At 43.4% G+C, this 14,663-nt stretch overlaps 1 protein-coding gene across 2 annotated transcripts in view; it reads right to left on the bottom strand.

Moving 5' to 3' along the window:
- ANOS1 (anosmin 1) overlaps positions 1 to 14,663 on the bottom strand; it is a 191,991-nt gene that overhangs the window by 19,651 nt on the left and 157,677 nt on the right. For both annotated transcript variants that reach the window (XM_021701177.1, XM_021677511.1), the window contains one exon: positions 10,873 to 11,019. In XM_021701177.1, coding sequence (XP_021556852.1) covers positions 10,873 to 11,019 — 147 coding nt within the window. The remainder of the gene's footprint in view (positions 1 to 10,872; positions 11,020 to 14,663) is intronic.

Below are 14,663 nucleotides of genomic sequence, written 5' to 3'. Positions count from 1 at the left end.
GGCATTTCTACTCAAAGTAGAAGTATGAATGTTTTCTCTTTTTCATATTTTTGGAGTGCAAACACTAAGTCTAAACCAAAAAGCCTAAAAGAATCAATTGTGGATTCTGTTGTCACACAGTAAAACTGAACTGTTGTCTGTAGAATAATAAAATTACTAACTAATAAAAGTAGCTCAGTGAACTGTTCCTTTTAGAACTACAAATTCACTGTTGAGGATATTTATTTCCTTCCAGAGCATTCACTGTTATAACCCAGCTACCGTAGGCACTCAGTTGGGCTAACATGATGTTTGAGTCATTTCCCTACAAAATCATATGCTGTGTCATCATAAATAATACAAAAAAAAAAAAAAAATGGAAGCTCTCTCTTTGGTAAACTTCAGGGAAAGTGAACAGATTTGCGCTTTTGAGTTCCTAGCTCCAAGTCCAAAACCAACATGCTGGCCACCCTCACTTTTAGGAAATGTGACAGATATCTAGAAACCAATTTCTACTTATAATTTTGTCTCAATTAGTGAACAAGATTCTCATCTACTCTGATTTGTCACAAGCATTCAGTTTTTTTGAGGTTTTCAACTCAGTGTATCCACTGGTGGAAATTAGTTACGATTCAAGAATATTCAATTTAGGTACTTGTGTCAGACTTTAAAACCACTTGAGATAGGTCTGTCTATCGAGTTGCATATGGTGCACACAACCCATGATTTTACAGAGTCAGAGAGTCCAGAAAAACCAGCCAAAGTGTCCTTTTCCAGGACAGAGAAAGATCTCATATTCACATTCTACACAGAATTTGTAGAAGAGCAGGACTGTGTGTTGACATAAAAGGTGTCTCGTTTCCTACACTTGTGATAGTTATGAAGAGCACATGCTTCATCAATGTCTGGGGGAACTCTGGTTTGGGATTCTGTAGGTCCCATGGTGTCTGCCTAACGGGCTTCTGGAAGGAGAACAAATGTGGGAGGAGTTTGGACCACATGCTCTGCACCTTGATGAGCACCCAAAGTTTCCACAGTCTCCTCCTACGGAGGGCTCTGGCACAGGGACGCTCCACTGAGTTTTAGATGTTAATTTGGCTTTCCAATTTAAAGTCAAAAGGGAAATGGGATGGATATATTTTAAGGTAAAGGGCTTTTCTGGAAAAAAGACAAAACTCTAGTTAGAGCATGACTTGTTCTTGGTCCCTAAGTGGCCATGTGATCTGGTGGAAATCAACCTCCATGCGCAGACTCCAACAGCGAAGTCACTACCTCACTGCACCGTGCTTCCAGTTCAATCCGCATTCTGACCACACAACTAAATCCTGAGCTCCAGGGATATGTACAGAAAGGAATGTGTAGATACGGTGCATGTACGTACACACAACCACACACACACACCATGCGCACACACCACACGTGCACACACACATGCACGATCTTTGAGAAAAACAACTCCATGGCTGTCATGCACGCCAGTCATTACTGTATGGGAATACTGATCATTTCCTGCTGCTGATAGATGCAGTGATGGTTGATCCCATTTCATCTGCCAAATTGAATGCTTAGAATTAATCACATTTGGACTGCAAATTCAATCTAGAACGTTTGTGAAAGTATCATACTTTGTTGTCTGCAGAGGAGGAAAACAGAGTTGGTCCTAAAACCACAAGAAGACTCTAGCTCAGAGGCGCTCACACTCCTTCCTGAAGTCCTGTCTCCCCTCTGCCCTTGGGCCACTCCAGGGCTCCACCTACGGGAAACCCCGTAAGAACCCTGACATTTATGGGGTGATTACTTTGTGCTGGGCACTGTCCCCAAGCATTCGGTATGTATACTCTCATTTAATCCCCACAACAAACCTATGAGGTAGTCTATCATTATCTCTTTAGTTCATCATGTTAATAGAAGAAAGGAGAAAAAGTCACTGATCTTGTCATTACTTTCAGGAAGAATATTTGATAAAAATCAATATGCATCCATGATAAAAAAAAAAAAACACTGAAGATAAGAGCAGTAGGGGATGGGGCACCTGGATGGCTCAGTGGGTTCAGCATCTGCCTTCCGCTCAGGTCATGATCTCAGGGTGGTCCTGGGATCAAGCCCCACGCTGGGCTCCCTGCTCGGCGTGGAGTCTGCTTCTTCCTCTCCCTCTACCCCTCCCCCTGCTCGTGCACACTCTCTCTGTCTCTCTTTTTCTCTGTCTCTAAAATTAATAAAATCTTTAAAAAAAAAAAAAAAAGAAAAAAGAGCAGTAGGGGATTTTGTTCATCTGGTAAAGGGTATCTGCAGAAACCTTACAATTAGACATCATGCCTGGGGTTAAGGTGCTCAATAACCTTATTGTGCAAATCATATCACGGTAGAAATGTACATCAAATCACTACATAGTGTACCTTCGATACGCACAATGTTCTAGGTCAATTCTATCTCCATAAAGCTGGGAAAAATAGTGCAGAAATTTGCATATAAAATCCATTATGTATTGCACACGCTTATAGTCATACATGCAAGCACACAGATCCCATTACGTCACCCACTGCCCCTCTGAGATGGGCACTGTTATTCCCATTTTATACATGAGAAACTGATGTGCTGAGTGGTGAGTGATTTGCGGGACATTACACGGTCGGTGAGTGGTTCACCTGGGCTTTTAAACAAAATATATCTCAATTTAAAGACTTAAACTCTATGTTATTGTGGTTCAAACAGTAGTTTACAAGCGTGCAATGTTTTATGTATAATAATTCCCTACAGATGTTTAGTACAGTGACTTTTCTCAGCGATCAGTACCGTTAACTTGTTTCCATATAATTACTCAGAATTACTAGTAAATCATCAACCAAGTAACCAAGAAGAAGGAAAGAAAGCGGTGCTTCTGTTTAATCTCTACTTTGATTAAACAGAAATGAAGGAGTCAAAAATAAAAAAATAAACATCACGTCTGCAATAATCACCCCTACTCCACCCTGTACTGAATGTCGCAGCTAGTGTTAAAGGGAGAGAAGGAAAATGTCAAAAGCGTGGAAAGGAAAATATAACATTCTCATTATGTACGAGCTACACGACTGCTTTCATGGAAAAATGGGAAAGGATCATCATATGAAATACTGTAATGAGCAAGGGAATATAACAATATAGTCAGATTTGCCATCCAGGCATAAAGAGAAGATGTATATATATGACAGCCAAAGTTAGAAAATAAAACTGAGGAGATTCCTTATGTACAGAGGGAGGAACATCAGAATAATGTCAGACCTGTCCACAGAGACCTGGCAAGCCAGAAAGGCCTGGCAAGACATATTCAGGGTACTAAACGAGAAGAACATGCAGCCAAAACTACTTTATCCGGCAAGGCTGTCACTTACAATGGATGGAGAGATGCAGAGCTTCCAAGACCCTGGGCAGAAACTGAAAGAATATGTGACCACTAAGCCGGCCCTGCAAGAAATATTAAAGGGGGGGTTCTATAAAAGGAGAAAGACCCCAAGAGTGATATAGAACAGAAATTTACAGAGAGAATCTATAAAAACAAGGTTTTCACGGCAACATGATGACAATAAATACATATCTTTCAATAATCACTCTTCAACATGAATGGCCTAAATGCTCCCATAAAATGGCACAGGGTTGCAGATTGGATAAAAAGACAGGACCCATCCATATGCTGTCTACAAGAGACTCATTTTGAACCTAAAGATACATCCAGACTGAAAGTGAAAGTATGGAGATCCATCTTCCAATGCCAACGGACCTCAAAGGAAAGCTGAGGTAGCAATTCTTATATCAGACAAATTAGATTTAAACTAAAGACACAGAAGGACACTATATCATTCTTAAAGGGTCTATCCAACAAGAAGATCAAACAATTGTAAATATCTATGCCCTCAACATGGGAGCAGCCATCTACATAAGTCAACCATTAACCAAAATAAAGAGTCATATTGATAACAGTATGTTAATTGTAGGAGACCTCAATACTCCATTCTCAGCAACAGACAGATCATCTAAGCAGAAAATCAACAAAGAAACAAGAGCTTTGAATGACACACTGGACCAGATGGACCTCATAGATATATACAGAACATTCACCCTAAAACAACAGAATACTCATTCTTCTCGAGCACACATGGAACTTTCTCCAGAACAGACCACATACTGGGTCACAAATCAGGTCTCAACTGATACCAAAAGATTGAGATTATTCCCTCCATCTTCTCAGACCATAATGCTTTAAAACTGGAACTCAATCGCAAGAAAAAATTTGGAAGAAATTCAAACACTTGGAAGCTAAAGACTACTCTGCTCAGGAATGTTTGGGTCAACCAGGAAATCAAAGAAGAACTTAAACAATTCATGGAAACCAATGAGAACGAAAATACATTGGTCCAAAACCTATGGGATACTGCAAAGGTGGTCCTAAGGGGGAAATACAGAGCCATCCAAGCCTCACTCAAAAAAATAGAAAAATCCCGAATTCACCAACTAAGTTCACACCTTAAAGAACTAGAGAAAAAGCAACAAACGATGCCTAGGCCACGCATTAGAAGAGAAATAATTAAGATTAGAGCAGAGATCAATAAATTAGAAACCAGAAATACAGTAGATCAGATCAACATAACTAGAAGCTGGTTCTTTGAAAGAATTAATAAGATCAATAAGCCACTGGCCAGACTTATCCAAAAGAAAAGAGAAAGGACCAAAATTAATAAAACTATGAATGAAAGGGGAGAGATCACGACTAACACCAAGGAAATAGAAACAATTATTAGAAATTATTATCAACAACTATATGCTAATAAATTGAGCAACCTGGAAGAAATGGAGGCCTTCCTGGAAACCTATAAACTGCCAAGACTGAAACAGGAAGAAATTGACAACCTGAATAGGCCAATAACCAGTAACGAGATTGAAGCAGTGATCAAAAACCTCCCAAAAAACAAGAGTCCAGGGCTTGATGGATTCCCTGGGGAATTCTACCAAACATTCAAAGAAGAAATAATACCTATTCTCCTGAAGCTGTTTCAAAAAAATAGAAACAGAAGGAAAGCTTCCAGACTCCATTCTATGAGGCCAGCATCACCTTAATCCCCAAACCAGGCAAAGATCCCATCAAAAAGAATTTCAGACCAGTATCCCTGATGAATATGGATTCCAAAAATCTCAACAAAATCCTAGCTTATAGGATCCAACAATACATTAAAAGGATCATCCACCATGACCAAGTGGGATGCAAGGGTGGTTCAACATTCGCAAATCAATCAGTGTGATAGAACGCATTAATAAGAGGAGAGAGAAGAACCATATGGTCCTTTCAATTGATGCAGAAAAAGCATTTGACAAAATACAGCATCCTTTCCTGATTAAAAGTCTTCAGAGTATAGGGATGGAGGGGACATTCCTCAAGTTCATAAAATCCATCTATGAAAAACCCACAGTGAATATCATCCTCAATGGGGAAAAGCTGAGAGCCTTTCCCTTAAGATCAGGAACACAACAAGGATGCCCACTCTCACCACTACTGTCCAATATAGTACTAGAAGTCCTAGCAACAGCAATCAGACAACAAAAAGAAATAAAATGTATTCAGATTGGCAAAGAAGAAGTCAAACTCTCCCTCTTTGCAGATGACATGATACTTTATGTGGAAAATCCAAAAGACTCCACCCCCAAATTACTAGAACTCATCCAGCAATTCAGTAATGTGGCAGGATACAGAATCAATGCACAGAAATCAGTTGCTTTCTTATACACTAACAATGCAACTGTAGAAAAAGAAATTAGAGAAATGATTCCATTTACAATAGCACCAAAAACCATAAGATACCTCAGAATAAACCTAACCAAGAGGTAAAGGATCTATACCCTAGAAACTACAGAACACTCATGAAAGAAATTGAAGAAGACAAAAAAGATGGCAAAACATTCCATGCTCATGGATCGGAAGAATAAACATTGTTAAAATGTCTATGCTGCCCAGAGCAATCTATACCTTCAATGCCATCCCAATCAAAATTCCAATGACTTTTTTCAAAGTGCTGGAACAAACAATCCTAAAATTTGTATGGAGTCAGGAAAGACCCCAAATTGCCAAGGAAAGGCTGAAAAGAAAAACAAAGCTGGGGGCATCACGTTGCCTGATTTCAAGCTATATTACAAAGCAGTGATCACCAAGACAGCATGGCACTGGCACAAAAGCAGACATATAGACCAATGGAATAGAATAGAGAGCCCAGATGTGGACCCTCAACTCTATGGTCAAATAATCTTCAACAAAGCAGGAAAAAATATGCAATGGAAAAACGACAGTCTATTCACTAAATGGTGCTGGGAAAACTGGACAGCTATATACAGAAGAATGAAACTCGACCATTCTCTAACACCATACACAAAGATAAAATGGATGAAAGACCTCAATGTGAGACAGGAATCCATCAAAATCCTAGAGGAGAACATAGGCAGTAACCTCTTTGACATCGCCCACAGCAACTTCTTTCAAGATACATCTCCAAAGGCTAGTGAAACAAAAGCAAAAATGAACTTTTGGGACTTCATCAAGATAAAAAGCTTCTGCACAGCAAAGGAAAGAGTCAACAAAACAAAGAGGCAACCCATAGATTGGGAGAAGATATTTGCAAATGACACTACAGATAAAGGGCTGGTATCCAAGATCTATAAAGAACTTCTCAAACTCAACACCCAAAAACCAAATAATTCAAGTCAAAAAATGGGCAGAAGACATGAACAGACACGTCTAAGAAGACATACAAATGGCTAACAGACACATGAAAAAATGTTCATCATCATTAGCCATCAGGGAAATTCAAATCAAAATGACACTGAGAAGATGTGGTATACATATACAATGGAATATTATGTTAGCCATCAAAAGGAATGAAATCTTGCCATTTGCAACGACGTGGATGGAACTGGAGGGTATTATGCTGAGCAAAATAAGTCAGTCAGAGAAAGACATGTATCATATCTCACTGATATGAGGAATTCTTAATCTCAGGAAACAAACTGAGGGTTGCTGGAGTGGGGGGTGGGGTGGGAGGGATGGGGTGACTGGGTGATAGACACTGGGGAGGGTATGTGCTCTGGTAAGCGCTGTGAATTGTGCAAGACTGTTGAATTGCAGACCTGTACCTCTGAAACAAATAATACATTGTATGTTAAAAAAAAAAAAAAAAAAAGAGGGGAAAAAGGAAGGGGGGGGAAATAGGAGGGGGAGATGAACCCTGAGAAACTATGGACCCTGAGAAACAAACTGAGGGTTCTAGAGCGGAGGGGGGTGGGGGGATGGGTTAGCCTGGTGATGGGTATTAAAGAGGGCACGTATTGAATGGAGCACTGTGTGTTATATGCAAACAATGAATCATGGAACACTACATCAAAAACTAATGATGTATGGTGATTAACATAATAAAATTTTTTTAAGAAATCACATTGAGATACCACCTTACACCAGTTAGAATGGCAAAAATTGACAAGGCAAGAAACAACAAATGTTGGAGAGGTGGTGGAGAAAGGGGAACCCTCTTACACTATTCGTGGGAATGCAAGTTGGTACAGCCACTTTGGAAAATGGTGTGGAGGTGCCTCAAAAAATTAAAAATAGAGCTACTCTATGACCCAGCAATTGCACTACCAGGTATTTACCCCAAAGACACAGATGTAGTGAAAAGAAGGGCCATATGCACCCCAATGTTCATAGCAGTAATCTCCGCAATAGCCAAACTGTGGAAAGAGACAAGATGCCCTTCAACAGATGAATGGATAAAGAAGATGTGGTCCACATATACAATGGAATATTACTCAGCCATCAGAAAGGATGAATACGCAACTTTTACATCCACATGGATGGGACTGGAGGTTATGCTAAGTGAAATAAGTCAAGCAGATAAAGTCAATTATCATATGGTTTCACTTATTTGTGGAACATAAAGAATACCATGGAGGACATTAGGAGAAGGAAGGGAAAAATGAAGGCGGGGGAAATTGGAGGGAGAGACGAACCATGAAAGACTATGGACTCTCAGAAACAAACTGGGGGTTTTAGAGGGGAGGGGGGTGGGGGGATGGGTTAGCCTGGTGATGGGTATTAAAGAGGGCACGTTCTGCATGGAGCACTGGGTGTTATATGAAAACAATGAATCGTGGATCACTACATCAAAAACTAATGATGTATGGTGACTAACATAATAAAATTAAATTAAATTTAAAAAAAGAAAATAAAACTGAGGAAAAGTATGCATGTATGTAATGGGATCAAAATAAACACAAACACCTTAGAATCATCATATTAAAAGTATTATAGCCTCTGCATTATATATTATAAATCACTGTTCAGAGAAAATTTTAAAAACCTGAATAAAGTTATGCGTCAAGTGGAGATTTTTAAGATGTGAATTTTGCAGTCATTACCATATAGATTGATTGTAATCTCAACAAAGATCTTACAAAGGTTTTGTGGAAATTGGCAAATTAATGCAAATATTAATATAAAAATACAAAGGGCCAAGAAGAGTCAAGACAATTTGAAAATGAAGTTAAAAAAAAAACTGAAGAACTATGATTAAAAATATTTACAAATCTATGGTAGTTAAGACAACAAGGTAGTGCCAGAAAGTTGGAAAAATATGCCCAATGACTATACAGAAAGTTAAAAAGTTAACTTGCCCATACTTTTGATGTAGGGCCAGGGTAGCAGCCCAGAGCTTTGGGGAAGGAGTCATCTTTAAATAAATGATGCTGTGTCAGCTGCAGATCAGGAGGGAGAGAAGAGTAAAAGAACAGTGAGCCCTACGAGTACAGTCCGTTCCAGGTGGAAGTCAGCCTAAGAGAGAAAGGTGAAGCGGTCCAACTTCTAGGAGATGACGGGAGGATCTTTGTGACCCTGTATAAGCAAAGATCCTCAACCCGGACAGCAAGAGCTCTCACCTAAAGGAAACAAAGAATGGATCCCCCCTCTAAAACTCAGAACCACTGAGAAAGGGAGGAAGGTAAGAGTAGGTCACACAGGGAAAAAACACCAAAACCAGGGAACCAGCAGGTGACTCATATACTCAACGTATACAGGCCTCTTGCAGGAAGGACAGCCTGCCTGAACAGCTTAAAAACGGAAGCTCAGACAACGCGGAGTTATCAAGACGTGGGTGCCAGAACAGCTCAAGTCAAAAAGATGGGAATTCCACACGGCAGAGAGAGGGGGGCGCACTGGGATGATCGTGCCCTGCAAGTGGGAATGGCTGGTGCAACCACTGTGGGAAACCGTCAGTGTCTTCCAAAGCTCCGCATGCTTGAATCACCCAAGAGTCACCCCTCGTCCGGGAGAATATGTACATCAAAGGCCTGTGTTCACAGCAGCACTGTGCTGCAGAACCCATCAGCGGGACAAACCAAATCCCCCAGCACCGGCTGAAAAGAGCCATCAGCGGAGCTCTACCAGGGGCTAGGAGCAGCACAACACATGGATGAATTAGTGCGTCCTGCAACAGAATGTGTTCGTTTCCCATTTCCTGTATCGTGTTCACTGCAAGAAGCCCAGTACACACCGTATGGGTCCAAGTTGTATACATTTCAAATATCGGCAAAACTTGGGGCGCCTGGGTGGCTCAGCTGGTTAAGCGACTGCCTTCGGCTCAGGTCATGATCCTGGAGTCCCGGGATCGAGTCCCGCATCGGGCTCCCTGCTCGGCGGGGGGTCTGCTTCTCCCTCTGACCCTCTTCCCTCTTGTGCTGTCTCTCATTCTCTCTCTCAAATAAATAAATAAAATCTTTAAAAAAAAAAAAAATAGCAGTGACTACGCATACATACTCAGTCTCGTCTTTCCTAAAGCATCCCCTCTCCTACTGCAACCGTCCCATCCCATTCTTATAACTCTTGTTATAATGCAGAATGCTCCCATGTTATATGAAAGTGCGTACGTTCTACATAAAACTATTATATATCTGTGTGAATAAAAACAAATGAGGGAAGAACAGAAGTGTAGGAAACTTTCGAAAGGACATCCGCCAAAACGCTGTTTCTAGGAGATAATACTGAAGTGACTTCTTTCTCTATTTTCCAAATTATTGGGGTTATCTTTTTTTAAAAGATTTTATTTATTTATTTGAGAGAGAAAGAGAGAGAGAGCACAAGCAGGGTGAGCGGCAGGCAGAGGGAGAGGGAGAAGCAGGCTTCCCGCAGAGCAGGGAGCCCGATGCGGGGCTCGATCCCAGGACCCCGGGATCATGACCTGAGCCGAAGGCAGACGCTTAACGACTGAGCCACCCAGGCGCTCCTCTGCATCTTTTTTTAAACAAAAAACTAATTTAGAACAAAAATTTACAGTGTAGAATAATGAGTATCTTGATTGTTTTGGAGACAAGATTGGCCTTCTGGGAAAGCAGTGAAGACAGGCTAACATCCCTGAGACGATAAAACGCAACTGGCTGACCGATGCTGATTTCCAAACATGACACGGATTCTTGGGAAAGAAGGGGCAGCTCACTCAGACTTCACAACAGCAAGGCATTTAAAAAAAAAAAAAAAAGGATCTAAATGTTTTGTTCGGGCTCTATTTTCCTTAATATCAACACTGTGGTGGGAGCACCTGGGTAGCTAATCAGTTAATAGTCTGCCTCTTGGTTTCAGCTCAGGTCATGATCTCAGGGTCATGAGATGGATCCCCACATTGGGCTCTGTGCTGATCGTTGAGTCTGCTTGAGATTCTCCCCCTCCCTCTCCCCCTCCCCTCACTCATGTTTCTCTCTCTCTCTCTCTCTAAAATAAATAAATCTTTAAAAAAAACTATCAACACCATGGCTCAACCTTGACTTTTTCAATAGCCGCCTGATGTCACTGGGCTATTGATGCAGATGACAAATCATCAGAGAGCGTTTGCGCACCTTCGGTCTTTTTCCAGTAGACCTTCACCTGCAGTTGGTTGTCTTGATAGAAGGGGGCTCCGATTTCCAGGAGGCGCGCAGGCCGTCGTCGTTGGAAAGGGGGATGCATGTGCATCGTGCTCTTTCTGGTTTTCCCAAGTTGCTCTTCTGCAACAAAGTACAACATTGTGATTTCCTGGTCAGAAAGAATGGGTAATCAGTACACGTTCACTGGGCGGGAAGGCTGCTCTGATTTAAAAAAGAGGTACGGCTGGTATTTTTCATTATATATGTATTCTTTGTAGCTGTGGAGAAAGTAAGTGAAATACTATGAAAATACCACCTGGCCTGGGAACAATACAGAGAGCTTTTCATAGACGTACCAGCATTATACATCAACGCCCGGAGCAAGGCCCTAAATGTTCAATCGACTTTGTACATGAAATACTAAGAGTCAGCAAATGCAGAGCAATGATACGTTAGATTGGGGATGGAGTTGAAGGGTGCATTGATTCACTCATTCATGCTTTCCTATCAGTACTTAGTGACCACTTCCTAAGTGTCAGGCAGCGAGCCAGAGGCCGTTCATACAAAGCTCGGGCGCCCGGGGCTCCTGCAATAGCACACGACCGGTGTGCAGCTGATCCCACACACAGTGCAGAGTGCTCCTGAAGGCTCGCTCACAGGCCATAGTCAAGGAGAGGGCACAGGGAGGAGGGAAGGAGTTGTTTGCGTCTCACAAGCTGCTGGTGCCTATTCTTTGGAAAAGCAGCCAGAGTGTCTTGCAAACAAGAGTTATAAGAACGGGATGGGACGGTTGCAGTAGGAGAGGGGATGCTTTAGGAAAGACGAGACTGAGTACGTATGCATAGTCACTGCTGTTTTTTTTTTTAAAGATTTTATTTATTTATTTGAGAGAGAGAATGAGAGACAGCACAAGAGGGAAGAGGGTCAGAGGGAGAAGCAGACCCCCCGCTGAGCAGGGAGCCCGATGCGGGACTCGATCCCGGGACTCCAGGATCATGACCTGAGCCGAAGGCAGTCGCTTAACCGACTGAGCCACCCAGGCGCCCTAGTCACTGCTGTTTCTTAAAATGATGTTCCCCCGTGGTCACTGCATTCACCACGTACTTATTGCAAAGCAAGGACAGTGTAAACGTGATTCAGAACGACCCCAAGCCTCAGATGTCCCGTATGCAATGGCACTCAGAGGAAGTCTCTAATCAAACAGAACACCAGGAAACATTCTTCCGAATCAGGTAATTCAAACTTTGGTTTCCACCACCCTAGGCTAGGCTGTTTCTTCTCTGGTGCTGTTTTGTGGCTCGATCTGGCTCTGGTTTTAGTGTTCTTTCTATTTTGCTGTTTTAATGTAGCTGCATCTTTCCCATTTGTGCCATTCTTAATCCCTACAATCTGCTGGGCTCCTTCGTCACTAGGTTTCAGACCCCATTAGCTCAGAATGCACCAGCCCACGCTCCTTGTCCGTGCCGGGTACAACACTGTGTCCTCCCAAAGTCCCCACCTGCCATCCTCAGAGATGATTTCCCACGATGTACGGAAACAAACCCTCCTCAGCATATCCATATTTTCCCAGCTTTCAATCACTCTTCCCCCCTTCCATCTGTTCCTCCAGCTGAACCTTGAACTGCAGGAGCAGCAGACCCTATTCGAACTTCCCTGGATTTCCACTGTTCCATGCTTGTTTCTCCAGGGCACATTTCCGTCTGCTGCAGCAAGGCCCGTCCACCTAATGTTTTCTCCAGGTGTGTGTCCGGTGCTCTTTCGTGTGCTTGACGAGCTTCCACACCGTTCTATTTCTATTCATACAGCTCTCCTATGTTCAACTAATTTGCTAGAGTGGCTCACAATCAACTGTTCAGTCGAGGGCTGGGGGGCAAATAGTTCTGGCTTTGGGGTCCGCACGGTCTCACCCAAGTACGGAGCTCTCATGATGGCACGAAAGCAGCCACAGATGATCTGTAAACAAGGGAGTGTGGCCGTGGGCCAATGCCATTTTATTTACAAAAACCGGCGGTGGGCCGGATGTGGTCTGTGGGCCATCGTTTGCAGACCCCCAAGGAAGTGACGTTAGCCTGCCTATATTAAACACAAACACCGTGAGGTTCAAAAACACTAAGAACAGGGCGCCTGGGTGGCTCAGTCGGTTAAGCGACTGCCTTCGGCTCGGGTCGTGATCCTGGAGTCCCGGGTTCGAGTCCCACATCGGGCTCCCTGCTCGGCAGGGGGTCTGCTTCTCCCTCTGACCCTCCCCCGTCTCATGTGCTCTCTCTCTCATTCTCTCTCTCAAATAAATAAATAAAATCTTTAAAAAAAAAAAAAACTGGACAGATATGGGGCGCCTGGGTGGCTCAGTCGGTTGAGCGACTGCCTTCGGCTCAGGTCGTGATCCTGGAGTCCCAGGATCGAGTCCTGCATCGGGCTCTCTGCTCATCAGGCAGCCTGCTTCTCCCTCTGACCCTCCCCCCTCTCATGTGCTCTCTGTCTCTCTCATTCTCTCTGTCTCAAATAAATAAATAAAATCTTTAAAAAAAAAAAAAAACTGGACAGATATGGGGCGCCTGGGTGGCTCAGTCGGTTAAGCGACTGCCTTCGGCTCAGGTCATGATCCTGGAGTCCCGGGATCGAGTCCCGCATCGGGCTCCCTGCTCGGCAGGGAGTCTGCTTCTCCCTCTGACCCTCCCCCCTCTCATGTGCTCTCTCTCATTCTCTCTCTGAAATAAATAAATAAAATCTTTTTTTTTTTTAAAAAGAAAATGATCTAGGGCGCCTGGGTGGCTCAGTCGGTTAAGCGACTGCTTTCGGCTCAGGTCGTGATCCTGGAGTCCCGGGATCGAGTCCCGCATCGGGCTCCCTGCTCGGCGGGGGCTCTGCTTCTGCCTCTGACCCTCTTCCCTCTTGTGCTGTCTCTCATTCTCTCTCTCAAATAAATAAATAAAATCTTTAAAAAAACCAAAAAACAACAAACAAAAATACTAAGAACAGTGTCCAGTTTCACGCAATTCCAGCAGTAGTGAGGGTGAGCTGCAATCCCAGGGCCATCTCACGTCAAGCTCACGCTCCCCCATCACCACGCACCACCTCCTTTTAGAGAGCAAGGTGATTATCTACGTGGTTTAGTAAGAAGGCTCTCAGAACTTTCCGCTGGCCTCAAACGTCTGCTTTGCCCAACCCCCAGTTTTGCAAGTGGCATGCTTAGGAATGCCACAAGACTGTCCTGCTTTGTAATTCCCAGTAGCCTTGTGGAGAAGACCAGTTTGAGCTGCACAAAGTGTCGACCGGTGAGAACCTTTCCCGACAGGTCTGTGAGGTTCGTGGGCTTGGGAAGACAGGAGCCCGGGGGCACGATGCCGCTGGGGCAGGACTCCTGACCCGTGGTGAGGCAGGATTAGGAGGGGAAAACTGAGCAGCTCGGGAGCCAACCTGCATCGACCACATGCTGCTCCTCCAGCCAGCACACGCCCTGAGGCATCTACACGATTCAAGGAAAGGGACACGTACGTGACTCAGGTTCTAATGTACAACGCTGTCCTTTAAACGATGCAAAAAATGTTCGCATTCCCAAGAACATTTATGAGGTTCCAGTCTCCTGCACCCAAATCCAGTGTGTGTACCAGGGGTTTATCACACTACCGGCCGACCTCAAACACCAGTGGGGTGTCCTACAATTCAGCCCAGTTCTGACACCATCTACCCCAAGACGGCATCGCATCCCCTACAGGCACCATCCACGTCGGGGAGGAAGGTGTCCCCCTCTGACACCGTCTACACCATGTCCCTGCAGACGGCAT

This window comes from Neomonachus schauinslandi, chromosome X, assembly GCF_002201575.2.
Source record: "Neomonachus schauinslandi chromosome X, ASM220157v2, whole genome shotgun sequence".
NCBI classification, from domain to species: Eukaryota; Metazoa; Chordata; class Mammalia; order Carnivora; family Phocidae; genus Neomonachus; species Neomonachus schauinslandi.
The sequence above is the reverse complement of the archived record's forward strand: the minus strand, read 5'-3'. Positions and strand labels throughout refer to the sequence as shown.